General features: G+C 43.4%; 2 protein-coding genes across 2 annotated transcripts in view; one reads left to right on the top strand and one right to left on the bottom strand.

The window, feature by feature from the left end:
• Window positions 1-27,341, bottom strand: part of LOC122421202 (zinc finger protein 91-like) — a 158,364-nt gene that overhangs the window by 109,139 nt on the left and 21,884 nt on the right. Inside the window, exons 2-5 of the mRNA XM_043437072.1 lie at window positions 23,571-23,704; window positions 19,602-19,728; window positions 16,676-16,757; window positions 4,891-6,160 (exon numbers count right to left, since the gene is read on the bottom strand). Of these exons, the coding sequence (XP_043293007.1) occupies window positions 4,891-6,160; window positions 16,676-16,757; window positions 19,602-19,728; window positions 23,571-23,678 (1,587 nt within the window). The 5' untranslated portion in view covers window positions 23,679-23,704. The remainder of the gene's footprint in view (window positions 1-4,890; window positions 6,161-16,675; window positions 16,758-19,601; window positions 19,729-23,570; window positions 23,705-27,341) is intronic.
• LOC122421208 (mediator of RNA polymerase II transcription subunit 4-like) lies at window positions 17,718-18,537 on the top strand. Its single transcript, XM_043437078.1, has one exon. It carries the CDS (start codon window positions 17,718-17,720, stop codon window positions 18,525-18,527), a length of 810 nt encoding a protein of 269 aa, XP_043293013.1. The 3' UTR covers window positions 18,528-18,537.

The following is a 27,341-nucleotide window of genomic DNA, read 5'->3' as shown; positions in this document are numbered from 1 at the left end:
CTGCTCCATTTAGAGAGCTCTATTTTCCCACATCTTTAAAGCATAATGAGCAAGGAAAAATTAAAGATAGAAACATATTGATCTTTCTCATATTTTGTATTCTAAAAAATATTCAGTCTGCATTCACCAGTACAAACTTTGTACAAGATTTAGTTTCAGAGCAGAATTGAGAATAAAGTATAGACATTTCCCATATACCTCTTGTTCCCACATGTGGACAATCTCCCTACTTAGCTTTCCCCACCAGAGTGAGCATTTGTTACCACTGCTGAATCTACGTGGGCAGTAAAGAGATAAACTCCCTAGCTTACCCCTTTGTTCCTCTTGTAGGAATGTGCACTCCATACCTCTAGATAAATGTTTAATAACATGTGTCCAGCATGACAGTTTAACACAAATTATTTCATGGTCCTAAAAGTTCTCTAGACTTGGGATATTCATAGTCCCTCTTTTGAAACCCACAGGAATCATGGACCTTTTTAATCTCTTCTATATTTCTTACTAGATTCCCAGGTGACTGAGTGGTAAGGAATCTGCCTGCAGATGCAGGACATCCATGTGATGCGGGTTCAACCCCTGGGTCAGGAAGATCCCCTGGAAGAAGAGATGGCAACCCACTCCAGTATCCTTTCCTGGGAAATCTATGGACAGAGGTGAGCCTGGCAGGCTACAGCCCCTGGAATCACAAATACTCAGACACAACTGAGCACACTTATGAACATTTACCTACACCAAAAGTCATATTGTAAAAATCCTACTTTTTGTAGCATTTTCAAATGGGCTTCTTTCACTTAGTAATGAAAGAGGAAACAGACAGAGCTGGACTCCGTCTTAGGCCAGGCTGTGAGCATTAGTCTACACGCACGGTCACCCTCCCACTTGATTCTCAACTTTGCGCCCCGGTGTCTGTAGAAATGGCATACCAATGGAAAATCATATCCCACCCTGCCCACTCATAAAAGAGCCTCAGGACTTGTACTTGGACTCTGTTGCCTAAAAGAATATGTTAATTATCTCTGTAACAGAACAAAGTAGTGAATTCCATTCTGTTTATCGGGCTATGACCACAGGCCTGTTGATAAATATCCACTGTTCATTTAGTCTTGTGACACATGAATCATGGGTTAACTTTGATCGTATCTCTCTTTTACCTTGTCCAGACTAGTTTCAAGGAATTTGGGGAGGTGGGTTTGAGCAAGTTCACCAGGGTATATACAGTTTTCACAAAAACTGTTCAGGGTCCTTGGCTAAGAGGAGACTCTGCCTTGGCCCCGCCGGTGTAATAAACTGCACTCCACTATCTGCATTGTCCTATTGAGTCAGTTTGTTTCCCAGAACACATGGCTACAACCATCAAATGCATGGAATGATTGTCAATGTATTTTATGCCTTGAAAGCTTAAAATGCAAAAGCTCAAGAACTACCTCTGCGCCTATATTCCTGCTCAGTAAATAAGCTCATCAATACCATATTTTAAATTCCATACATATCTGTTAAGACAATATTTGCACAAATATAGAGATCAGACATGGACACAGCAGGAGAAGAGGGGGACCAATTGAAAGGACCATTGACATATATACACCACCGTGGATAAAACTTTGGAGAAGACTCTTGGGAGTCCCATGGACTAAAAGGAGATCCAACCAGTCCATCCTAAAGAAATCAGTCCTGATATTCATTGGAAGGAGTGATGTTGAAGCTGAAAGTTCAATACTTTGGCCATCTGATGTGAAGAACTGACTCATTTGAAGAGACCCTGACGCTGGGAAAGATTGAAAGGGGGAGGAAAAGGGGACGACAGAGGATGAGGTGGTTGGATGGCATCACTGACTCAATGGACATGAGTTTGAGCAAGGTCCAGGATTTGTTGATGGACAGGGAGACCTGGCGTGCAGCACTCCATGGGGTCTCAAAGAGTCAGACACGACTGAGCAAGTGAACTGAACTGATGATTAAAATAGGTAGCTGGTGGGAAGCTGCTGTTTACCACAGCTAGTTTAGCTTGATGCTCTGTGCTGAGGAGAGGGGTGAAACGGCGACCACGGGAGGGAGGGCCAAGAGGGAGAACACTTTGTATACTTACAGCTGACTGATGACTTCATACAGCAAAAATAGCACAATATTGTAAAGCAATTATATTCCAATAAATAAATAAATTTTATATATATATATATTTGTCCCAAAGGGAAAAAAGCTAAACAGACTGGTCACCCAGGGGTGGAGAATCCATCTGACAGTGCAGGGGACAAGGGCCTCATCCCTGGGCCAGGAATACTCCGCATGCTGTGGGGAGACTAAGCCTGTGCCCCACAGCTGCTGAGGCTGGGCGGGGCAGCTTATTCTTTTCGATGGGCAGGAGGCAAAACAAAGATGCTCACCACCGCTAAACAATAAGAAATGCAGAACAAAGGTACAGGGATGTATCACCACATGCCAGTCAGAATAACAATGAGCAAAAAGCCCACTAATAATATCACAAACGCTGAAGGGGCTTGGAGATCAGGGAACCTCCTACATGGCTGGAGGGAATGTAAACTGGTGCAGTCATGAGGGAGGACGGTGTTGAAGTTCCTTAAAAAACATAACCTCCTGGCATTTAAGGAAATGAATTCCATGAAAAGTAGACAAAACAGATTAATCGACAAATTGACAAGTTTTATAGTTTGTAGTAAATCATCTGCAATTCTGAAATGACCAGTTTTGATCTGGCATTTCTAAATTCTCTAAGTTAAATGTGTAAGAATACACATACACTCACATATTCCTTCTTGGTTTTCTCACTGCTAACATGTATACCTTCAGATATTTATATCCTGTAATCAATGTGTGTTATATAAATCATATTATGTATATATCTTCAGATATTTATATATTGCATTCAAAGTATGAGAAAGCCATGAGAAAACAGGTCCTTTAAGCCTTACAAGACACATGTGCTAAGAATGATACAGGGTAAAATTTTATAAATCTTGGTTCAGAATTTTCCCATCATGGCTGTTGATTATTCTTTTTGTGACTTTGTTAAACTTACATTTGCTTAAATGAGCCCCTGAAAAGTTTTAGCTAAAAGAAGAACAAAGGACAATTGCAGCAGGTGAGTTTATGACTCTAGGTCCTCAGAGAACTCACAGCAAGCCTTGAGGGCCCCTGAGGAAGGTCAAGGCTAGAACCAGGCAGAGAAAATTCCAGTACTTGGGGTTCAGACCTGACCCTGGGTGAACTGCTCTGGACCCCACACTCTGAGTGTGGAGGGGTCCTTTCAAACAAAGACGAGCATGATTTCAGTGAGCTCTGAGGGTGTCACTGAAGGGGGGCCTGTACAGTAGACCCTGGGGTTCAGCAAGACTGCTGGTCCCAAGGAAGGGGTCATCTAGTGCAGGTGCTCACAGAACTGGCTGGTGTGAGTTCAAGGACCTGCAGGCTGCCTGCTCCCCAGACAGAAGCTGAGGCAGCAACAGCATGGAGCAGTTTAGGGGAGCTCTCAACAGTACTCTGTATGATCCTTCTTATTAGAACCACCACGATGTCCAAGTCAATAAAAATCGGAGAGGAGATACAATGTAGAAATGGTGGGAAATATATGAAGTTATGAGAGGTTTAATGGCAGTAAGGAACTAATTTCTACACATGCCATCGCCCTGTGCTTCAAATAGTTTATCATTACGTTACCTTTCCTGCAACCTTAAATAGGTGGGAGAGGCTAATGCTGGTGGTGCGTTAACCCTTCATTCATTCCACATCAATTGTAACACTGAAAAACCATTCGCTTTTATTAATTAAAGTACATTAATTTTACACAGATAGAATAAAACCTTTTCCAATTGTTGTTTGATCCTTGATTAAAATACACATTACAAGCTTCTAAAAACTTTCCTGTTTCTCTGATGAAATGATCTGAGAATGTGATTATATGGTTTATAAAATGGAGGCTAATTTACCAAACATGGATGGATATTAATTATATTAATATGACTTTTCCAGAAAGAGTTTTCTATACTTACATCAGATAGAAGAGAAGGTGTCCTTACTTCAAGCCTGCCAGATAATATGCATGATTTCTCTACGTTGCTGTTATCAAAATACCTTCGATTTTCATGAACTATCCTTCTTTTATGCTTAAAAAGCAAGTGACATAATTATTGAAAACTTAGAGCAAACTTCTGTCTTACTTTGAATTATTCCCTGAACACTTACATCATGGTGACCACAGAGGTGTTTGACATCAGTGACAAATACCTCCATTCAGAGGTTCAGTGTGTATATAACACGACTCTGTTCTAAATCTTATAAATTGGAGAATAAATGTAAATGATTCCCACTTAATACAGAAGGGCTTCTCTTACCATTAGGCAACAACCATCAAAAACATAAGTTTATATATAAAGTAGAAACAAATCACAGCATGTAGTAATTTGAGAGTTGAATTACATTCGTTTTGGTTCCTTAATAATCTCAAATAACATCAACATAAGCAAGGATACATTAATAATAATTATACCTCTGCAAATATCCACCCCTTCATCTTGCGATCCATACTAACATATCAATTTTGTATGTGTTTTACTTATGGAATACTTGCTACAGTGTTTCTGCTTAGAGTAATTCAACAAAAGTGGTACTAATGACATGCTTTCTAGTATGAATTCTCTGGTATTGAGTTACTTTTGATGTTTGATTAAGCGGTTCTCTACTTTTTTTTATTTCATTCATGTATCTTTCCAAAGAAAACACTCGTTTTTTCAACATTGTACATTTAGGACCAATGTTTTTGTCACTGATTCATTTCTAGGGTTTCTCTGCAGTATGAATTCTCTGATTGTGAGTGATGTGATGGCTGTGAGGAAATCCTGTGCCACAATCCTTACATTTCTAAAATTTCTCTGCAGCATGAACTCTCTGATGTCGAGAAAGACCTGAACTCTGGGAAAAGGCTTTGCCACATGCTGTACATTTATAAGGTTTCTCCCCAGTATGGATTCGTTGATGTTGAGTAAGAAGTGAATAATTGATAAAGGCTTTGCCACAGTCTGTACATTTAGAAGGTCTCTCCCTAGTATGGATTCGCTGATGTTTAGTTAAAGTTGAACTTTGCTTAAAAGCCTTGCCACATGCTGTACATTTATAAGGCCTCTCCCCAGTATGGATTCGCTGATGTTGAGTTAAAGTTGAAATCTCCTTGAAAGCCTTGCCACATGCTGTACATTTATAAGGTCTCTCCCCAGTATGGATTCTCAGATGTCGAGTAAGAAAATAATAACGGATAAAGGCTTTGCCACATTCTATACATTTATAAGGTCTTTCTCCCGTATGGATTTGCTGATGTTGAGTTAAATCTGAACTCTGCTTAAAAGCCTTGCCGCATGCTGTACATTCATAAGGTCTCTCCCCAGTATGTATTCGCTGATGTCGAGTAAGAAAATAATAACGGTTAAAAGCTTTGCCACATGCTGTACATTTATAAGGTCTCTCCCCAGTATGGATTCGTTGATGTCGAGTAAGAAGTGAATAAAGGAGAAAGGCTTTGCCACATGCTATACATTTATAAGGTCTCTCCCCAGTATGGATTCGTTGATGTCGAGTAAGAAGTGAATAAAGGAGAAAGGCTTTGCCACATTCTGTACATTTATAAGGTCTCTCCCCAGTATGGATTCGGTGATGTTCAGTTAAAGCTGAACTCTGCTTAAAAGCCTTGCCACATGCTGTACATTTATAAGGTCTCTCCCCAGTATGGATTCGCTGATGTTGAGTTAAAGTTGAACTCCGCTTAAAAGCCTTGCCACATGCTGTACATTTATAAGGTCTCTCCCCAGTATGGATTCGCTGATGTTTAGTTAAAGCTGAACTTTGCTTAAAAGCCTTACCACATGATGCACATTTATAAGGTCTCTCCCCAGTATGGATTCGCTGATGTTCAGTTAAAGCTGAACTTTGCTTAAAAGCCTTGCCACATGCTGTACATTTATAAGGTCTCTCCCCAGTATGGAATCGCTGATGTTGAGTTAAAGTTGAAATCTCCTTAAAAGCCTTGCCACATGCTGTACATTTATAAGGTCTCTCCCCAGTATGAATTTGCTGATGTTGTGTAACACATGAACAGCAGATAAAGACTTTGTCACATTCTGTACATTTGTATGGTTTCTCCCCAGCATGGATTCCCAGATGTTCAGTTAAATATGAACTCTGATTAAAGGTTTGGCCACATGCTGTACATTTGAATTGTTTCCTTCCTGTATGAACTTTCCTATCTCTACTTCGATTTGGTGAGTTACTAAAGACTTTTCCACATGTATTACACTTGTGATGTTTCCGCTTACTCTGAATTATCTGCTGTTGAATAAGTTTTGAAGACCGGTTAGCAACTTTACCATAATCATAACAATTATAAGTCTCCTCTCCAATATCCATACTCTTATAAGTATTAATAGTAAGATTTGAGCTTTGACAAAACATATTCCTACACTTATGATGTTTAGAATTGTTGTCTGAAAATTGATGTCCCTGTTGTTTCAGGAGATATGAGTCTTGGTCAACATTATGCCCAGCTTCACTGCATGAAGAGCTTCTCATTCCATCATGTATACTCTTGTAATTATTGGGGGTAGAGCTCCTGCTTAAGGCATTACTCATTTTGTTACACTTGTAAAGTTGTTCCACACTAATTATACGTCCATATGTATTGAACAATGATGGTTGAATAAGGTCTCTCCCATTATTATCAACATTCCAGATTGTGGAACAAGGAGAAAAGAGTTGTTGGTTGAAGAACAAGAAACCCTTGTTAAAGGATCCCTCAAATTGATTGTATTGGGAATTTTCCCCCTCATGTTTAAGTTTCTGGTTTCCAGACATGTTTGAATGTATATTTAATAGACAGCTATGCTCAGAGTATAGGTTTGAATGAGTATTTGCAGTAGAGACTAGATGACTTTCCAGATTTTCTACATTTCCCTTCAGAGAACATGTATGTTTCAAGAGATGATGTGGATCTTTGCTGACAAATATCCACTTATCTGCAGATGTTGGTGGCTGAAACTGGTCATCTGAAATTGGTTTTTCCTTATTTGATTCACATCCTTGATTTCTTTTGGCGGTAATGTTTACTTTATGGGAAACTGAACCAACTTGGTTGTGTCCATCATAACATGCTCTGGGCTCTTTACATGCCCTCATATATTCCCAGTCTTTGGTTAAATGTAAATTTCTAAGGTGAAATCTTTCATATATTCCTAGCTTTGCTGTTGGGAGTAAATCTTCTAAGCCTGGCTTTTGGGACCTCAAACCCTGGATGTCGAGAGAAGACACAGCTGAAAGATATCAAATAATAAGTTATTTTACTTACTATTGTTGTGGAATATAGTTTACAATTTACATAATTGCATAAAATTAGCATACACTTGGCTAGATTAAGCCTAAAACCGAGATAGAAGGAGTCAAGATGGCAGAGGATTCGGAAGACGTGGAGTTCATCTCTCTCCACCAAAGCATCAAGAATACATCTTGAAGTGGAAAACTTCTCACAGAGGCCTGAGGAACACGGGCAGAGGAACTTGGACACCTGAAAGGACAAGAAAGATTCCTGCTGAGCCAGGTAGGACAAGGGAAAGATGGAGGAAAGGGAAGAGGAAAAGAAGCAGGATGGGACCTGCAAAACCCTGGGGGGATCTGAAGAGAGGAGAGGTCTCCACATCCAAGGAAGCCCCTCATTGGTGGGAGCTCAGTTGGGACACAAGGGGAGCCTCGTTCTCTGTGGGAAGAGAACACGGCAACCAGCGTGCAGGACAGAGTGAGACCTGTAAGCAGGGTACTGATCCCTGCCGTGGCCACCCAGCCTGAGAGGGTGTCCTCCACTGCAGACAAGGGCTGGGTGCTTTAACGTGGCGTTCTGAGAGCAGACCCAGGTAGAGGAATGTGTTTGCCGTGAGTAGACATCCTGAGGGGATGGGAGGGAGGGAGGAGCTCTGCAAATGGGATGCTTGTGGAGGAAGCCTGAACCGCCAGAGAAGCAGAGCGGCGCTGTTGAGTGATGCCCGAAGGAAAGAACCTCTTTGCAGCCTCTCTGCCCCTCTGCCTGTTCCGGACTCTCCAGGCGCTAGGCATGGGTCCCAGCTAGGTGGGTGATCTCACGACCCCCACAGCTGCTTCCTCCTCCCCAGCCACCTCCCCACCAGGGTAGACTCATGGGCTCCAGGGGCACATTCAGAACACACGCCTGTGGGTGGTCCCAATGTATAGGTGATGCTGAAACCACAGCTGAGCGCCAAGGCCCTGCCATTAGGCAAGAAAAGCTGAGATCTCTTCTTGCATCTGTACAAACCATGGTAATACACCCCACAATTGGCTTGGTAAACTCAGCCCCAACAGAACATCTGGATGGAAATGAGGCTCTGGCAGTCAAAACCAGTCTGGCTTTAGCAACTGTAGACTTTGTAGGCATGCACATGAGGCATTTGGGCCAGGTCACAGTCTACTTTGCCCCCATAGCACCATAGCAGGTTCAGCTCCACAATGAATGTACACCTGGGATATGACTACAGTGGATCTCTGCTGGTGACCTGGTGAAAACAACATCTGAGAGACACCAGGGTCAAGTGCCAACATACCCATGGTTCAGGTGGGGCCAAGATCAATTCCAACACAGGGTCACAGGTGAGCTGGCACAGCACATGAAAGATGACACGCAGAGCACTCTCCAAGGAGAACATTCCCAGAGGAGCAACACTCAGTGGCTTCCCTCTCAGCGGGTGTGCTCCAGTCCCACCAGATCAGAAGCACCACAGATCAGAGCAGAGCTCATTTCAGATCTGGGGCCTCTGCTCCACCAATCAGGAAACAGACCCCGCCACGGACAGTGACAGCCACAGAGGAAAGGCGAAGCGGACTTCAAGATCCAGGCAGGCTCTGGTCACAATAGTAACAATCAACCCCCTCTCAAGGGGATAAGGGCACAAGTCTCTGGACCACCTCACCCACCAGGGAGCAGACACCAGAGCAAGAGGAACTAGGATCTGCAGCCTGCAGAACAGAGACCACAAACACAGAACATTGGACAAGATGAGGTGACAGAGGAGCATGGTGCAGAGGAGACGTCAAGATAGAAACCTACAGGAACAACGAAGCGAGGAGAAGTTGAGGAGTGTAATGATTAATTTTTGCTTGAAGTAATCAAATTAACAAACAAAACGTTTTCACAAATGCTAATGCCTACTTATTATTTAACCCACTTACCACTCATGTTGTCATCTGAGCATGTTCTAATGGAGTCTAAAATAGTAAATGATATTGAGCTAGAACTAATCAGAAAAAGATGGCATGAACGATAAAGTCCTGGGATGTTTCATAACAAAAACATAGATTTAATAAGGTAAGAGTTCTTAACAAATCAAATGAGAAGTGAGACTTGAAAAATATGGTGAGAACACAGGGAACTCTACTCAATGCTCTGTGGTGACCTAGATGGGAAGGAAATCTCCTCAAGAAGGGAAATGTGTATATGTATCATTTATTCTTTCTGTATAGCAAAACTAACATAACATTGTAAAATAGCATTATTGGAACAGAAAAATTTCTTCTTAAAGATTTCTCTATATAATCTATAAGTTTAATAGTGATGAACAATCAGAAAAAAGCACTGTGGGACATGTTATAAACTCCCACGTCAATAATTTGTTTAAAAACTCTGTAAGTTAAATAAATATATTAAAGCATTCTAGCATTAATGAATTGGGACATATATACTTAACATATTTAATGTTAGTTCATATAAAAAAAACAGAAACTTTCACATAAAATTCATATTTGCATTTTCTCATTTTAGTGAGGTGTCTTATGTGAAGAAGTACTTCATAGGGCCTGTACTCCATCTCAGGCCTGTCTGTGCTGATCGTGCTCGGCCACCTCTCCAGTGGACTCTGAACTCTCTGCTTAGTGCCTGTGGGAACGACAATGGAAGGATAAGACCCCCTCCGGACAGGGAAACCTTGACGATCATACCCAGGTTACTCATCACCTAAGAGAAGACAGACAATAATCACCCCTGCCTCTGGACACTATCTATCAGAATGTAAGCACAGGCTTATCGGTTATTAACTGGTTGGAATGTAACCGTGGGCTTATTGATGATTAACTGTTTGAACACATAACACGTGAATGATGGGGTTACTGTAGTTGTATTTACCTTTCCTTTGTAAGCATCAAGGGATTGGGGTGGTGGGTTTGGACACGTACACATGGGGTATAAAAGATTTTCACAAATGCTGTTCGGGGTCCTTGGCTAAGAGGAGACTCTGCCTTGGGCCCGCTGGTGTAATAAACTGCACTCCACTATCTGCATTGTCCTTCTGAGTGAGTTTGTTTCCCTGAAAGCGTGGCTATAACATTTGGTGCATTGGGCGGGAAGCTCCTCACTTTGAGGAGACAGGTCTCATTTGATGCCACCCCAAGGCTTTGTAGCTTGAATCTCCTAGAGGGGGGAAGGCGCCTCGCCCCTCTGGAAGGATTCTGCTTTTCAACACCCGGACCTTTCACGTCATCAGGTAGTGGACTGCAGCAGGGGAACTGAGCGCTCAGGTGAGGAGGAGCCCACCCAGCAGGGTGGAAGAGGGGGCCTGACAACCCCTGGGAGGGACTAGAAAGAGCGGGGACCCACAGCAGCCTGGAATAGGCAGGCGGCGATTGCTTGGTACACAGGTTGATGAGCGTGCTAGGGTTAGGAAGGAAATTTGTAATGGTCATTTAGGAGGTGTGTCCACGCCGTCTCGGGGAAAATTATTACCAAGTGATCACCAGGGGATTTTTAGGATAGGAAACTGGTCCTTGTATGCTCGTATTCTGCCCTCCCCCAGGAGGTGTCCTGTCTGCTGTGAAATTCTTGACCCCCTCGGAATTGTTAGGCTAGAAGGAGGGGGATACAGAAGTGAGTATGAATTGGCTTTTCCGGAGATGGCCTGGGTCATGGGATATTCAACCCATCTGTGTTTTCATTCGTACCTGATCAAGCCCACCAAGGCAGAATGGACTTTAAGGGAGAAACAGTCTTGGACCATGTGATGTTCTGGTTCAGCTATGCTGACCGGCAGGGGAAGACACGCCAATCCCCCTTCTCCCTCTGGGGTCTGGCAGGTAAGGCTCTTCTCACCCCAATTAGAAAGGAGGCAGAATGGCAATTTAACTGTCACTGAGTGGAAATGTGAGAAGTACATAGGGTACTGAGAACTTCGGAGACAGAACGAAAAGGAAAAGTCCAAGAAGGTCTGAGAAGGTAAGCAAGATGGGGGGAAGTGAATCTAAGGCAACTGTATTGGAGTGACAATTTTAAAGAAGGGATTAGGAGGAGACTATGGGATGAAGATGAAGCCTAACTGCCTCCACATACTCTGTGAGGTCGAATGGCCCCCTATGGGAGCAGGATGGCCACCAGAGAATACCGTGAACTTAAAAATAGTGAAAGCAATCTACACAGTAGTCACAGGAGAACCAGGACACCTGGATCAATATCCATCTATTGACTCATGGCTAGGGTTAGCTTGAGACCCTCCTACTCGGACAAGGTTCTGTATCCAGAAGGGAAAGGGAAAAATATGAAGGGCACAAAATTTGACTGATGATAAAAAAGGAAATTCTACACGATTTAGACAGGGATGACCTGACCCCTCCCCCATGCTGGATAATGACACGCCTGCCTCCCAGTGCTCCACCAGAACCTGAGGCCGCCTTAATGCCTGATCCAGGGCCAGGTGAAGTTTCTGCAACAGCCGCTGCTCCTCTGCCAGCTTTCCCGGAGTTCGTAGAGCCGCTCTTTGGGCAGGCTGCGATCCCGGTGACAGAAGCCTCTGGCCAACACTTCCAGGATCCGGCTCCAACCGAACCGCCCAAGCTATACCCGCCTCTCCCGGGGAGTACTGACAAGAGAGGGAGGGAGAGGTTGGAATTAAGCAGAGACCGCGCTCTGCCAGAGAGCTGGAGGGAACGAAAGAGAGCAGACAAGAGACTTACAGTGCAAGCTGCTGCTCTGGCAAAGTCTGTCTCGGGCCCTCCAGAAAACCTCATCTGCCCCAGGGACAGGACAGTCCTTCAGCCAGTCCCAAGGGAGGCCCTGGGCCCGTTACAGCCAAACCAGTGTGCCCGGTGCCGACCTTTTGGCCACTGGAAGAATGAATGCCCTAAGGCAAGGAAGGAGAGGAAGGTCCCACAGTTGTGGGACTTGCTGACTTGGAAATTAACTAGGGCTGCCAGGGCTCAGAGATATCAGGTCCCTGAGAGCCCATGGTGACCTTAAGAGTGGGGGACCAAAATATTGACTTCATGGTGGATACAGGAGCAGGACTGTCGGTAGTAACAAAACCTGTGGCACCACTGTCCAAAAAGACTACCGCTGTAACTGGGGTATCGGGAGAAGAGATGATTAAACCATTTTGCCAGCCCAGAAAATGTGAGATGGTGCGGGGGTGGGGGCCACCAAGTGATTCCTGAATTCCTCTACATTCCTGACTGCCTAGTACCCCTGTTGGGAAGAGACTTGCTCTCCAAACTAGGAGCACAAGTGACTTTCTCTCCTGAGGAGAGCCCCACCTTCTGGACGGACTCTATGACTTATTTGCCCTCTCTCTCAATACCACCCCAAGATGAGTAGAAGTGCATGAGCCTTTGAAGGCAGAACCGGGTGGGCCAGAAGAGCATGAGGGAGCTAACTCAATTATTCCCTGAGGTCTGGGTGGAAGACAACCCCCCCGCCCCCCAGGCTAAACATCACGCCCCAGTGATAATGGAACTCAAACCAGGCACCATCCCTGTTAGAGAGCGCCAGTACCCACTATGGATGGAGGCCTGAGCCGGCATATTGCCCCACATCAATAGATTGAAACAAGCAGGCATTCTGGTAGAGTGCCAGTCGGCTTGGAATGTGCCAATCCTGCCAGTCAACAGGGAAGGAGGACAGGACTATAGGCCTGTACAAGATCTCAGGCTAGTCAACCAGGCTACTGTGACTTTACACCCCACTGTTCCAAACCCCTATACCTTACTTAGCCTCCTCCCACCGAGGACTAAACTTTACACTTGCCTAGATCTCAAGGATGCCTTCTTCTGCACACGCCTCGCCTCAGCGTTACAGCACATCTTTGCCTTTGAATGGGAACATCCAGTGGGGAGCACCAAACAACACCTCATCTGGACTCCCCCACAAGGGTTTAAAAACTTCCCAGCCATCTTTGGGGAAGCCTTGGCTTCTGACCTGGACTCATTCCATCCGGAAGAGTATGGATGTCGACTCTTACAATATGGGGATGACCTGCTGCTGGCTGCTGAGACCAAGGAAAAATGTTGAGAAGGGACAAATGCACTGCTCCAGCTGTTGATGGAAGCAGGTTACCCGGTGTCAAAGAAGAAGGCACAGATCTACAAAGAGTAGGTGAGGTATCTGGGGTTTGTTTTAAAGAAGTGCTCAAGGTTCCAGACCCTAATTTGGTCCTATATACTGATGGCACTAGCCTGATAAAACAAGGACAATGGCTGTCAGGTTAGCCAAAGTGGAAGGGGCCATCAAGACTGAAAAGGGATGGTGGGAATTGCCAAGTGGCAAATTATTGGTACTGGAGGAGCTGGCACACAGTCTGGTAAGCCAGACACACCAAGCAATCCACCTAGGCCATGCTGCCTGCTCCCAGGTGAATGCTGCCTCTCGGGGATGCAGACAAAATCCTCCGGGTATTCAGCTGAAAGGCACACTGCCCCTTGAACACCTGGGAGTGGACTTCACTGAAATGAAACCTCACTGACACTACCATTATCTCCTGGTCATGGTATGTACATTCCCGAGATGGGTAAAAGCTTTTCCTATCTAGACTGAAAGAACATCGGAAGTAGCCTGGTGCCTGCTTAGGGAAATAGTTCCCAGATTTGGATTTCCTACCAGCATTGGATCAGGCAATGGCCCGGCCTTTGTAGCTGATTTAGTACAACAAGTAAGCAAAATTTTAAACATCAAATGGAAACTGCACACTGCATATAGGCCCAGAGTTCTGAGATGGTGGAATGAGCCACCCGGACACTTAAAGACTCTCCAAGTGGATCAGAGAGACTGACTGCTCCTGGGTGGACTTGCTTCCGACGGCTCTGCTCAGACTCAGGATGACCCCACAGTCCCAAGGCTATTCTCCATATGAAATTGTGTATGGGAGGCCTCCTCCCATAATAAAACAGGTGTCAACAAATTTGCCTCAGGTAAGGGGGGATAGGATTTCACAGCAGATGGAACTGGGTAAGGTAATAAATTGGGTAACTAAGTTTGTACAAGAAAGGGTGCCGTTCCCCCTTGGGGAACAGATTCATGAGTTTACACTTGGTGACCAAGTATGGGTCAAAGATTGGAAACATGATTTGCTAGCCCCTTGGTGAAAGGGCCCTTATGTTATTCTAACTACCCCACTGCAGTTAAAGTTGCAGGTATTGTCCCTTGATCCATCATACGAGGGTGAAGAGAGCATACCACGCATACCCAGAAAACGCTGAGTGGACAGCATAGAGGGACCCCACTGACCCTCGAGAGACTAAGACCATCCTTAAGAAGAAGGAAAAGAAGATTCTGGACGAGCCCCTTCAGGATGAAGCAGCACAATCAACTCCTGCTGCTTGGCCTCATCAACGTGATTTTGAATTTAACTTCTGTCTCAACTCAGGACAACGTTTACACCTCATGGGCACATTCCTAAACGGACTTCCACAACACCTACAACTTCTGGGTATGTAGGACTATGCCTCTCTCTGTGAAGGATGGACTTCCTTGGTGGGTGTCACCGCGCCGCCAGGCAGATTTTAAACCACTCTGCTCTTTTCTGGGATGACAAAAAGACTTTCCTCTCTCTTGTCAATCATTACCTCTCCTTGCTCTCTTGCTGTAAGACCTACAGTCAATAGACTCGGGTCATGGGGTTACATTTGATAAAAATGCCAGTGTAGCAAAAGCCTAGCCTACAACAAGCCCCAGTAAATCTACCTTATTTACATGCTAGGTGGACACGATCTGTGTTTCAGTGGTATGAGTATATTGCTGCCTTTTTCGTACCTTCTGTAGGGACAACAAATATATTATGATTAAAGTAGAGGCCTTGACTAATTTCACAAACAGGCCCTCCTAGATAGAACAGAAGCCATCCAAGCCTTAAATGAAGAGCAAGTCTAAATGAGAAAAGCAGTAATTCATAATAAAATGGCTTTGGACATACTCACAGCTGCTCAAGGAGAGACCTGTGCTATAATTAAGGTTGAATGTTGTGTATACATTCCTGACTTATCTGACAATGTATCAACTACTTTAGATGACATGAAAAACCAGGTAAAAGCAATGTCAAATGAGAGCATTCCTTTCTGGACTTCGGTCCTATCTTGGGTGAAGAGCGATTGGTGGAAAACTATATTTACCACTGTTAAAGTTGCCTTGATACTTCTACTTTGTGGACCCTGAATTTTGTAATGTATTATGAACTTTATAACCCAAAGGTTGATGTCATTCTCCCTAATTGGCAGTTGGAGAGCCAGGCTGCAATATGTCCCTATGAATGATGCTCATAATATGAGTTAAGAGCATCAAGAGGGGGGAATGAAGAAGGAATTCATAGGGCCTGGGCTCCATCTCAGGCCTCTCTGTGCTGATCGTGCTCAGCCACCTCTCCAGTGGACCCTGAAGTCTCTGCTTAGTGCCTGTGGGAATGACAATGGAAGGATAAAACCCCCTCTGGACAGGGGAACCTTGAAGATCATATCCAGGTTACTCATCACCTAAGAGAAAACAGACAATAATCACCCCTGCCTCTGGACACTATCTATCAGAATGTAAGCCCAGGCTTATCGGTTATTAACTGGTTGGAATGCAACCGTGGGCATATTGATGATTAACTGTTTGAACACATAACACGTGAATGATGGGGTTATTGTGATTGTATTTACCCTTTCTTTGTAAGCATCAAGGGATTGGGGTGGTGGGTTTGGACATGAACACATGGGGTATAAAAGATTTTCACAAATGCTGGTCGGGGTCCTTGGCTAAGAGGAGACTCTGCCTTGGGCCCGCTGGTGTAATAAACTGCACTCCACTATCTGCATTGTCCTTCTGAGTGAGTTTGTTTCCCGGAAAGCGTGGCTGTCACAATGCAGTGAAGAAAGAATTTGATTATGAAATTTCTAAGGTCATATGTGTAGTTTCCAGTGCACTGGAAATTATATGGTAGAAAACAAAAAACATCTGTCCCCAGTATTCCTACAAGTTTGGCAATTTTTTCACAGCTCCACCCACACACTTCTGACTAGGGACAGAATCAGCACTTTTAAAAGGGCTTAATATAGTTACTCAGAAATATGCACAGATTTTCTAAAACCTCCCCAAAATGGACGAATTATCAGGTCATGCAGGTTGTTCCAGGCCAAGACAATTATTTTGGTTCTAACTGTGAATGTGAAAATTAATCACTGGAGAAAAATATACAAATGATAAAAAGAATCAGGAATGGGTCAGGAGATGACGCTCTATGACAGTGACAGAAATAAACCTAGCCTAATCCAAAATCATCTCCACTGAAGCAGATCTTCTCAAACCACACGGCAAAGTATGACTTCCTCCCCAATGCTTGGCCCTCTCACCTGACTTATCTGCTTCATCCATAGACACATACCTGGGTGTATGGCTGTCTCCATTCTCCTTACATCCCAGGGATCCTTCATTTGCTCCAGAAATGTGACCAGGTCTGGCTTAGAGACCACAAGACCTGTTCATCAGAAAAAGGAATATGTGTTTTCTGAGATATTCATCAATTTTCAATCCAATATGTATTCAGGTGAGAGAGAAGTCAAGGTAGAAAGTTAAAATAGCATTAAAAAAATGATTTCACCAAATAATGTATTGGAAGCATCTTTGAAAGACAAATGCATCAGAATCAGATTCTGATATTATGCTCAAGTACTACTAAGGCAAAAGCAGGTAGTGGAATTCCGGTTTTAAGAGGAGAGTGGCACTATTTGATACCACAGAACTTACAGAATTATCATGAAAGTAGAATGAAGAATATGCAGGTCAAGAAGCAACAGATGGAATCATACATGGAACAGTTGACTGGTTGCAGATTGGGAAAGGAGCACATCAAGGCTGTACATGGCCACTCTGCTTATTTAATTTCTATGCAGAGTACATCATGCGAAATGCTGGGCTGGATGAATCACAACCTGGAATCATGATTACCAGGAGAGATATCAACAACCTCAGATAGACAGATGATATCACTCTAATGGGAGAACTTGAAGAGGAACTAAAAAGGCTCTTGATGGGGGTGAAAGAGGAGAGTGAAAAAGCTGGCTTAAAACTCAACATTCAGAAAACTAAGATCATGGCATCCAGTCTCATCACTTCACGGCAAATAGATAGGTGAAAAGTGGAAACAGTGACAGATTTAGTTTTGGGAGGGGGGGTGGGCTCCAAAATTACTGCAGATGGTGACTGCAGCCATGACATTAAAAGATGCTTGCCAAAAAATAAAAAGATAAAAGATGCTTGCCCTTTGGAAGAAAAGCTATGACAAAGACAGCATAGTAAAAAGCACAGACATCACTTTGCCAACAAAGGTCTGTATAGTCAAAGCTATGGATTTTTCAATAGTCATGTATGGATGTGATATTTGGAACATAAAGAAGGCTGAGCACCAGAGCTGCGTGCACGCTGGTCTGTGGGCAGCATGGCGGCGGCATCGAGTGGCGAGACGGAGGAGCGGCCGGGCGGCGGCTTAGGAGCTGCCGGCGGTAACAGCAGGCGAGAGCGGCTGCTGTCAGCGCTGGAAGATCTGGAGGTCTGGTCGAGAGAACTTGTAGAAATGCTGGCAATTTCAAGAAACCAAAAGTTGCTACAGTCTGGAGAGGAGAACCAGGTCCTGGAGTTGTTAATTCACAGAGATGGGGAATTTCAGGAACTAATGAAATTGGCACTTAATCAGGGAAAAGCCCATCATGAAATGGAAGTTTTCGAAAAAGAAGTAGAAAAGAGAGACAGTGATATTCAGCAACTACAAAAACAGCTAAAGGAAGCAGAACAGATACCGGCAACAGCTGTTTACCAAGCAATAGAAAAACTCAAGTCAATAGAAAAAGCAAGAAAAGGTGCTATTTCCTCTGAAGAAATGATTAAGTATGCACATAGGATTAGTGCAAGTAATGCTGTGTGTGCCCCACTGACCTGGGTCCCAGGGGACCCACGGAGACCATACCCAACTGATTTGGAGATGAGAAGTGGATTACTGGGTCAGATGAACAATCCTTCCACTAATGGAGTAAATGGTCATCTCCCAGGGGATGCACTTGCAGCGGGCAGACTGCCAGATGTCCTTGCTCCACAGTATCCCTGGCAGTCAAATGACATGGCGATAAATAGGTTGCCACCAAACCACAGTCATGACTTTCTGTTGGAACCTCCAGGGCACAACAAAGAAAACGAGGCCGATGTAGAGGTTATGTCAACGGACTCCTCAAGCAGCACCAGTGACTCTGATTAGAAACCATAAGATGAAAAGCAAACAGAATTGAATACTATAGAAATGGGTTTCTTATTAGGTCAATGTGGAAAGCTAGCCAGGTGATGTTGGCTGTAGAATTGTTCTGCCCATTAAAAATCATAGTGGACTTTTTTTTAAAAGCCGAAAATTAGGTTTCAGTTCTAAACCACTAGGTTAATACTTAAAGAAAAATCACACTTTACTGTTGGGGTAAAGCTTTTTCAGTTCAATGCTGTCTTACCTTGTTCTGTTCCAATTGTGTTGGACTTGTGCATAGTACTGGAAATAAGATTTGAGGGAAATGACCCACGTACCTATCATTAGTAGGCTTCCTGCAGTTATTTAGAAAAGCATAAACAAGAGCAGCCGATCACAGAGTGTGCATTATATAACAGAAACCCTCATCTGAAAGTAAAGGCTATTACTTTTTGTCACAGGAAGAGGAGAAATCATCTCAATTTATACTCTTTGTAATTATTGTATTTTTTGTAAATAAACTTATTTTTGTTTGTAAAAAAAAAAAAAAGAAGAAAAAAAAGACTGAGCACCAAAGAATTGATGCCTTCGAACTATGGTGCTGGAGAAGACTCCTGAGAGTCCCTTGGTCAGCAAGGAGATCACACCAGTCAATCCTAAAGAAATCAACCCTGAATATTCATTGGAAGGACTGGTGCTGAAGCTCCAATACTTTGGCAACCTGATGCGAAGAGCCAATTCATTGGAAAAGTCCCTGATGCTGGGAAAGATTGAGGGCAGGAGAAGGGAGTGGCAGAAGATGAGATGGTTGAACAGCAGTATCGACTCAGTGGATATGAATTTGAGCAAACTTTGGGAGTTAAAGAAGGCTAGGGAAGCCTGGCTTGCTGCATTCCACGGGACCGCAAAGAGTTGGACATCACTTAGCAACTGAACAACAAGGAGGCAGGTTACATCAAGAAAGAAGGTTCCTTTCCTCTGGAAAGTAGGGATCTTAACCTCTACTGGACAAAGCAGAAAATTCCAGGAGACATTCTAGAATGAATGAACCAAAACTCTGAGGATACATAAGGGATTCTGGAAGCAAGTGATCCTCACCCAAGCAGGCCAGATTCCAGTAGTTCTCTAACATCACGTCCTTGTACAATTCCCGCTGACCGAGGTCCAGGCATTCCCACTCCTCTTGAGTGAAATCCATGGTCACATCCTGGAATGTCAGCAGCCCCTGAAATATAAAGGACATGAGCCATGTTGACCAGGGAAGACTTCCTAATGTGACCCAAGATGAAACCAGCAAGAGAAATGGTTTTGATTTAGGAGAATGTCTGGTGTTACACAAGAATATAATTTTTATACTACCGTATTTTCCACTGTATTTCTAACCCCAGGAAAAGAGAATGAGATATGATCCACAGACCACTATAGAAACTATTCTGATCTGGAAGAGAAATTATAAAAGAATCACATCAACACTGACATCTATTTTTGAGAGTTGTACTCCTGTGACCCAGGATAAACTGTCTATCAAGGAAAGCATGTTAGTCACTCAGTCATGTCTGATTCTTTCCGACCCCATGGACTGTAGCATGCCAGGATTCTCTGTCCATGGGATTTTTCAGGCAAGAATACTGGAGTGAGTTGCCATTTCCTTCTCCAGGGGAATCTTCCCCACCAAGGGATCGGGCCTGGGTCTCCCACTTTGCAGGCAGATTCTTCACCATCTGAGCCACCAGGGAAGCCCCCTATCAAGGAAACAGGAAATATTTTAAAAAAGCATGCTCTGATCTAAGAGTACTGGAGTGGAGCCAATGTGCCGCATTTTTAACAAGCTTATTTTAACTAGTAATGTTGAAAATTCTGATACATGAATGACCGTTCTGAATAGCAAAGAAGTAGACCACTAAGGTAAGAATTAATACTTAACTTTGAATTTTAAGTGTTTTACAAAATTGAGAGGTCTGATAGAATACTACCGATAGCAGCAATAATCCTTTGAAGTATTTAGTATATACTATATGTCTTTCTAAAAGTTTTTACAGGTTCTTGAATGCATCACATAAATAATATAAAATCAACAATTGTTGTTCCACCGTTTTGCAAATATTTTGTCAAACATTCATTAAATGACAGATCTTGAATTTGCTTCAGTTCATGTGAACTAAAATTTAACTAGTAAAACACAAATACACAGAGTCAACACTAAAGAAAGTGTATGCGAGTTTTTCTAGGGTCTTCCCTGGTAGTCTGAGCTCCCAAGTCAGGAGGCTGGGTTCAGTCCCTTGTTAGAGAACTAGATCCCACACGCCACAGCTAAAGTTTGCCTGCTGCAACAAAGTCCCCTACATGGCTCCAAGATTCTGCACGCTACGACCAAGACACAACTCAGCCAAACATAAATACGTGTATTTTTTTTTTTTTTTGAAGAACTTTATATAACTGGGGAGAATACCAAAACAAGAAAAAAAAATACTTTTAACATTTTCATGCATACAGACATATTACAATGAGACTGTATAGTTACTAAGAGTATTAAGAAAAAGCTAACATTCAGAAAACTAAGATCACAGCATCCGGTCCCCTCACTTCATGGCAAATAGATGGGGAAAGAGTGGAAACAGTGGCTGACTTTCTTTTTGGGGGCTCCAAAATCCCTGCAGATGGTGACTGCAGCCACGAAATTAAAAGACGCTTACTCCTTGCAAGGAAAGTTATGACCAACCTAGGCAGCATATTAAAAAGCAGAAACATTACTTTGTCCACAAAGGTCCGTCTAGTCAAGGATATGGTTTTTCCAGTAGTCATGTATGGATGTGAGAGTTGGACTATAAAGAAAGCTGAGCATAAAAGAATTGATGCTTTTGAACTGTGGTGTTGCAGAAGACTCTTGAGAGTCCCTTGGACTGCAAGGAGATCCAACCAGTCCATCCTAAAGGAAGTCAGTCTGGATGTTCATTGGAAAGACTGATGTTCAAGCTGAAACTCCAATATTTTGGCCATCTGATGCGCAAAACTGACTCATTTGAAAAGACCCTGATGCTGGGAAAGATTGAAGGCAGGAGGAGAAGCGGACGACAGAGGATGAGATGGTTAGATGGCATCATTGATTCAATGGACATGAGTTTGGATACACTCCAGGAGCTGGTGATGGACAGGGAGACCTGGAGTGCTGCGGTTCATGGGGTCACAAGGAGTGAGACACGAATGAGCAACGGAACTGAAGTGATTCATGTACAGTTCAGTTCAGTTCAGCTGAGTTCATTCATATTCATGTCAATAAAATTGATATTCACGTCAATAAAATGAGTTCATGTTCAGTTCAGTTCAGTCATTCCTATTCATGTCAATAAAATCGACATTATTTTTAATGGGTTAAAATATATACATCTACTTGTGGAAGATATTCTTTGTATATTTTAAATACACTAGGGGGCAAACATATACAATGGTATGAGATAAATTAAAGCTCTTGGCTCTGAAACTTTAATTTCTTGAAAAACTGTATCATTTTGTTGAGCTGTATCTTAGAAATTCAACACAGGTGAAAACAGATTAGCACCAATAGGATCTTTGCAAATATTTTGACAAAAAAATGCAAAAATGTGAGTAAGAAGACTATGTCTGTGATATGAGCGAGGAGTGTACTGGAAACATCACACTTGGGCTTGAGTGATGAAAACTCTCACTCCCCAAACCCAGTATCGATCATCAACACAGTGAGTGTTCATTTTCCAAAGCAAAGAGAAACCAAGAAGATGTGGAGTTTCTCCATTAAGTGTGAGGGTTTTCACATGTTCCTCATTCCATTTTTCCGCAGCCTTGTTTAAAGACAGAGGGAAACAAAATGAACGTTATAGCCTGATAATCTCAGAGAAATCACCAGAGCCAGTGGAGATCATCTGTCATGGTGTAAATGGATCACACGGAAGATGCACTATCAGAACCTGGGCATGTCAGAAAAAACAAGGAAATTCTAACTTGAACCTAACATAAAAAATATCAGTTTTATGCAAAATTCATTTCATATATACTTCCTCTGTTTTGTATCCTAACAATGTTGTCACGCGAGTGTCTGTTCCTGGGTTCTTTGTCTCGTCACAACGAAAATTTGGAGTGATGGACATTAACGCCCCTTGGCGGGTCACGGCTCTCAGAGGACAGGCCGTGTTATAGCTCTTAAATAAATCAGTGTTAGAGCTCTATTTATTTGGATAATACCCGGAAAACCCATCTTTGAGTTGTGAGGACATGTCGATCCCAAGACGCGAGGAGATCACCCCATCGCGAGGGAGAGAGAGAGATGGAGACAAGAAGGAAGAGGATTTGGCTCCTCTTTTTATCTGTTTCTCTGCCCCTGGGTCTGTCTAATGTAAATTAGGCCTAGGCAGGCGCGTTGTTTTACCTGAGATTCGCACTCCGGTCCTCTGACCTACCTTTGTTCTGTTTTTTCGGGCTTTCCCTTCCAGGTCTTTTAGCCACTGCCATTTTGGACTGTTTTTCCCTATTCTAACTACCTAACAATGTGTTTAACTACTAAGTTTTAGCATTACAGAGGACAGTATCGCCTAGTTTTCTTTTTATTTCTGAGCATTTTCTGAAAAATTCTGGATCACTGAGTTTATTCAATATATAAGGGCATTTTCTAACTCCTAAAGAGCTGAAATTGCATCCCCATGTAAACTCATCATGGCATTTCCCCTAGTTCCCTAAGATCCCGACACCGAACCACATCCCAGTGGGAATATAGGATACCAGTGCCTCTCCGTGCTTCTCTCTCACAAAGGGAATATATTCAGCAGTTGAAAGTCGCTAATTCATGCTGAGAATTCATCATGCTCCGTAGAAAGCCAGGATACAGACAAGGGAGACAAGATTCTGGGACACAAGGAAGAAGTGGTCTAAAGAGCCAGGCTTCACTATGATAAGAAGAAAAGGAAAAAATAAAGAAGTTGATAACAAACACCCAGGCAGAAAAGTTAGAAGCAGAGAACTAAAGGTGTGCAGGTTCTCAGTCCAGGCATTTCAGGAAGAAAAGCAGACACAGCCCCAGACCCGGGACAGGACACGTACCTGAGAAGCTGCCATTTCCTCCTCTTCTTCCTCCTGCTCTGCGTCTTCTCTGGGGATGTTACATCCCAAACTCACATCTGCATCTTGAGAAAATACCTTCAAAGGCATCCATGCAGCTGTTTAACCTGCAACTGCTGCAGGGAAAGAGAAGAAAAGGTTTTCCTGTTTCCCTCACCCTTTTCTGAGCTCCTTCTCGACTTTCTGTGTTCCCAATCTGTAGTGGGGAATCAAGACTAACCTGATAATGCTAATCACATCCTGGTGCTCTACACTATTTGCAGATCTTCGGGGCTAGTTCTTCTCCTTCCATTTCGAGTTACAGAGAACAGTTCACGAGAGACAGTGGGCCCTCCTTCTGTACTACCGGACCCACCCTAGGAGGGTTGTGAAAGAAATGTAAGAGGAAGACCCGCATTCAGAGACCTGAGGGGAAACCTCACACCTGAAACCTCAGGAAGGGAGGGTTTAGGGAGGGAACTTCTAGAAACAAAGAAGGTCAACCTGATTCCCTGGGGAGGGGCTCTTTCTAGGATGGGTGTGGTCATCCACAGCCTGCCTGTATCCTTGGGGGCTGGGAGGGGAGAGGTGAGTGTTTGGTGGGCATCACCTGGGGGTCTTGGGTTCCTGCCAGGCTTGACTTGCAGAATTCTTCCCAAAGGTCTCCCCTGTCCTTAGTTTTTTTTCACCCCCCTCTGCAGCCTGGGGACACAGGTTTTCACAAAATGATTTGCTTTGTGACCACCTCTCTGCAGGCGTGGCACCTCCAACTTCAGAGACCAAGAGCCTGGAGGCACTTCCATCCCCGCTTTCTTGGAGAAGAAACCAGGGGCAGCAGGAGACGTGGCGTGCTGCAGTCCACGGGGACTGAGTGACTGAGCTGAACTGAACTGAGCAGGACACGCTAGGTTCACAGTGCGTATGGGCGGAGTCAAATGCCTCTGAAAACGATGCCCTAAATGCTATCTGATGACCAACCAAGAAGTAATGATCCGTGTTGTCATAAGTTACATCACACATGAATTAACACCTGAGAATGTTGTTGCTCTACTTCCTGTCTGTGTTTTTCTAGGTTTTATGAATCAACTGCTACAGTTCGTTGTCTCCTCCATTTAGAGAGCTCTATTTTCCCACATCTTTAAAGCATAATGACCAAGGAAAAATTAAAGATAGAAGCATATTGATATTTCTCATATTATATATTCTAAAAAATATTCAGTCTGCATTCACCAGTACCAACTTTGTAGAAGATTTATTTCACTGCAGATTTGAGAATAAAGTATAGACATTTCCCATATACCTCTTGTTCCCACATGTGGACAATCTCCTTACTTAGCTTTCCCCACCAGAGTGAGCATTTGTTACCACTGATGAATCTACATGGGCAGTAAATAGATAAACTCTCTAGTTTACCCCTTTGTTCCTCTTTTAGAAATGTGTACTCCATACCTCTGGATAAATCTTTAATAACATGTGTCCATCATGACAGTTTAACACAAATTATTTCATGGTCCTGAAAGTTCTCTAGACTTAGGATATTCATAGTCGCTTTTTGAAACCCACAGTAATCATGGACCTTTTTAATCTCTTCTATATTTCTTACTAGATTCCCAGGTAACTGATTGGTAAGCAATCTGCCTGCAGATGCAGGACATCCAGGTGATGCGGGTTCAATCCTTGGGTCAGGAAGATCCCCTGGAGGAAAAGATGGCAACCCACTCCAGTATCCTTTCCTGGGAAATGTATGGACAGAGGTGAGCCTGGCAGGCTACAGCCCCTGGGATCACAAATACTCAGACACAACTGAGCACACATAAGAACATTTACCTACACCAGAAAGTCTTATTGTAAAAATCCTACTTTTTGTAACATTTTCAAATGGGCTTCTTTCACTTGGTAATGAAGGAGGAAACAGAGACAGCTGGACTCCCTCTTAGGCCAGGCTGTGAGCATTAGGCTACACGCATGGTCACCCTCCCAGTGGACTCTGAACTTTGTGCCCTGGCGTCTATAGAAATGGCATACCAATGGAAAATCAGATCCCCCCTCCTGCCCCCCATAAAAGAGCCTCAGGACTTGTACTTGGACTCTGTTGCCTAAAAGAATATGTTAATTATCTCTGTAACAAAACAAAGTTGTGAATTCCATTCTGTTTATTGGGATATGACCACAGGCCTGTTGATAAATATCCACTGTTCCTTTAGTCCTGTGACACAAGAATCATGGGTTAACTTTGATCATATCTCTCTTTTACCTTGTCCAGACTAGGTTCAAGGAGTTGGGGAGGTGGGTTTGAGCAAGTACACTTAGGGTATATAAAGTTTTCACAAACACTGTTTGGGGTCCTTGGCTAAGAGGAGACTGTGCCTTGGCCCCATCGGTGTAATAAACTACACTCCGCTATCTGCATTGTCCTTCTGAGTCAGTTTGTTTCCCAAAACACACAGCTACAACAGTAAAATGCATGGAATGATTGTCAATGTATTTTATGCCTTGAAAGCTTAACATGCAAAAGCTTAAGAACTATCTCTGCGCCTATATTCCTGCTCAGAAAATAAGTTCGTCAATACCATTTTTTAAGTTCCATACATATCTGTTAAGACAATATTTGTACAAATATAGAGATCAGACGTGGACACAGCAGGAGAAGAAGAGGGGGACCAATTGAAAGGGTACCACTGACATATATACACCACCATGAGTAAAATGTTGGAGAAGACTCTTGAGAGTCCCTTGGACTGCAAGGAGATCCAACCAGTCCATCCTAAAGGAAATCAGTCCTGAATATTCATTGGAAGGAATGATGTTGAAGCTGAAACTTCTATATTTTGGCCACCTGATGTGAAGAACTGACTCATTGGAAGAGACCCTGATGTTGGGAAAGGTTAAAGAGGGGAGTAGAAGGGGACGACAGAGGATGAGATGGTTGGATGGCATCACTGACTCAATGGACATGAGTTTGAGCAAGGTCCAGGATTTGTTGATGGACAGGGAGACCTGGCATGCAGCAGTCCATGGGGTCACAAAGAGCCAGACACGACTGAGCAACTGAACTGAACTGATGGTGAAAATAGGTAGATGGTCGGAAGCTGCTGTTTACCACAGTGGGCTCAGCTTGGTGCTCTGTGCTGACCAGAGGGGTGAAATGGAGACCACGGGAAGGAGGTCGAAGAGGGAGTAGATTTATGTATAGTTATGGCTGATTGACGATTTCATACAGCACAAACCAGCACAGCATTGTAAAGCAATATATATTCCAATAAATAAATATGTGTGTATATATATATATATATATATATATATATATTATATATATATATATATATGTCTCAAAAGGGAAAAAAGCTAAACAGATTGGTCACCGGTGGTGGAGAATCCATCTGACACTGCGGGGGACAAAAGCCTGATCCCTGGTCCAGGAATACTCCACATGCTGTGGGGAGACTAAGCCTGTGCCCCACAGCTGCTGAGGCTGGGCGGGGCAGCTTGCTCTTTTCCATGGGCAGGAGGCAAAAGAAATATGCTCACCACCCCTAAACAATAAGGAATGCAAAAGAAGCTACAGGGATGTATCACCGCATGCAAGGCGGAATAACAATGCGCAAAAAGCCCACAAACAATATCACAAACACTGAAGGGGTTTGGAGATCAGGGAACCTCCTACATGGCTGGAGGGATTGTAAGCTGGTGCAGTCACGAGAGAGGACCGTGTGGAAGTTCCTTAAAAAACATAACCTCCTGACATTTAAGGCAATGAATTCCATGAAAAGTAGA

The sequence above is a fragment of the Cervus canadensis genome, chromosome 18 (genome assembly GCF_019320065.1).
Source record: "Cervus canadensis isolate Bull #8, Minnesota chromosome 18, ASM1932006v1, whole genome shotgun sequence".
In the NCBI taxonomy this organism is placed as follows: domain Eukaryota; kingdom Metazoa; phylum Chordata; class Mammalia; order Artiodactyla; family Cervidae; genus Cervus; species Cervus canadensis.
Note: the sequence above shows the minus strand (reverse complement) of the source record. Positions and strands in the feature narration are given on the sequence as shown.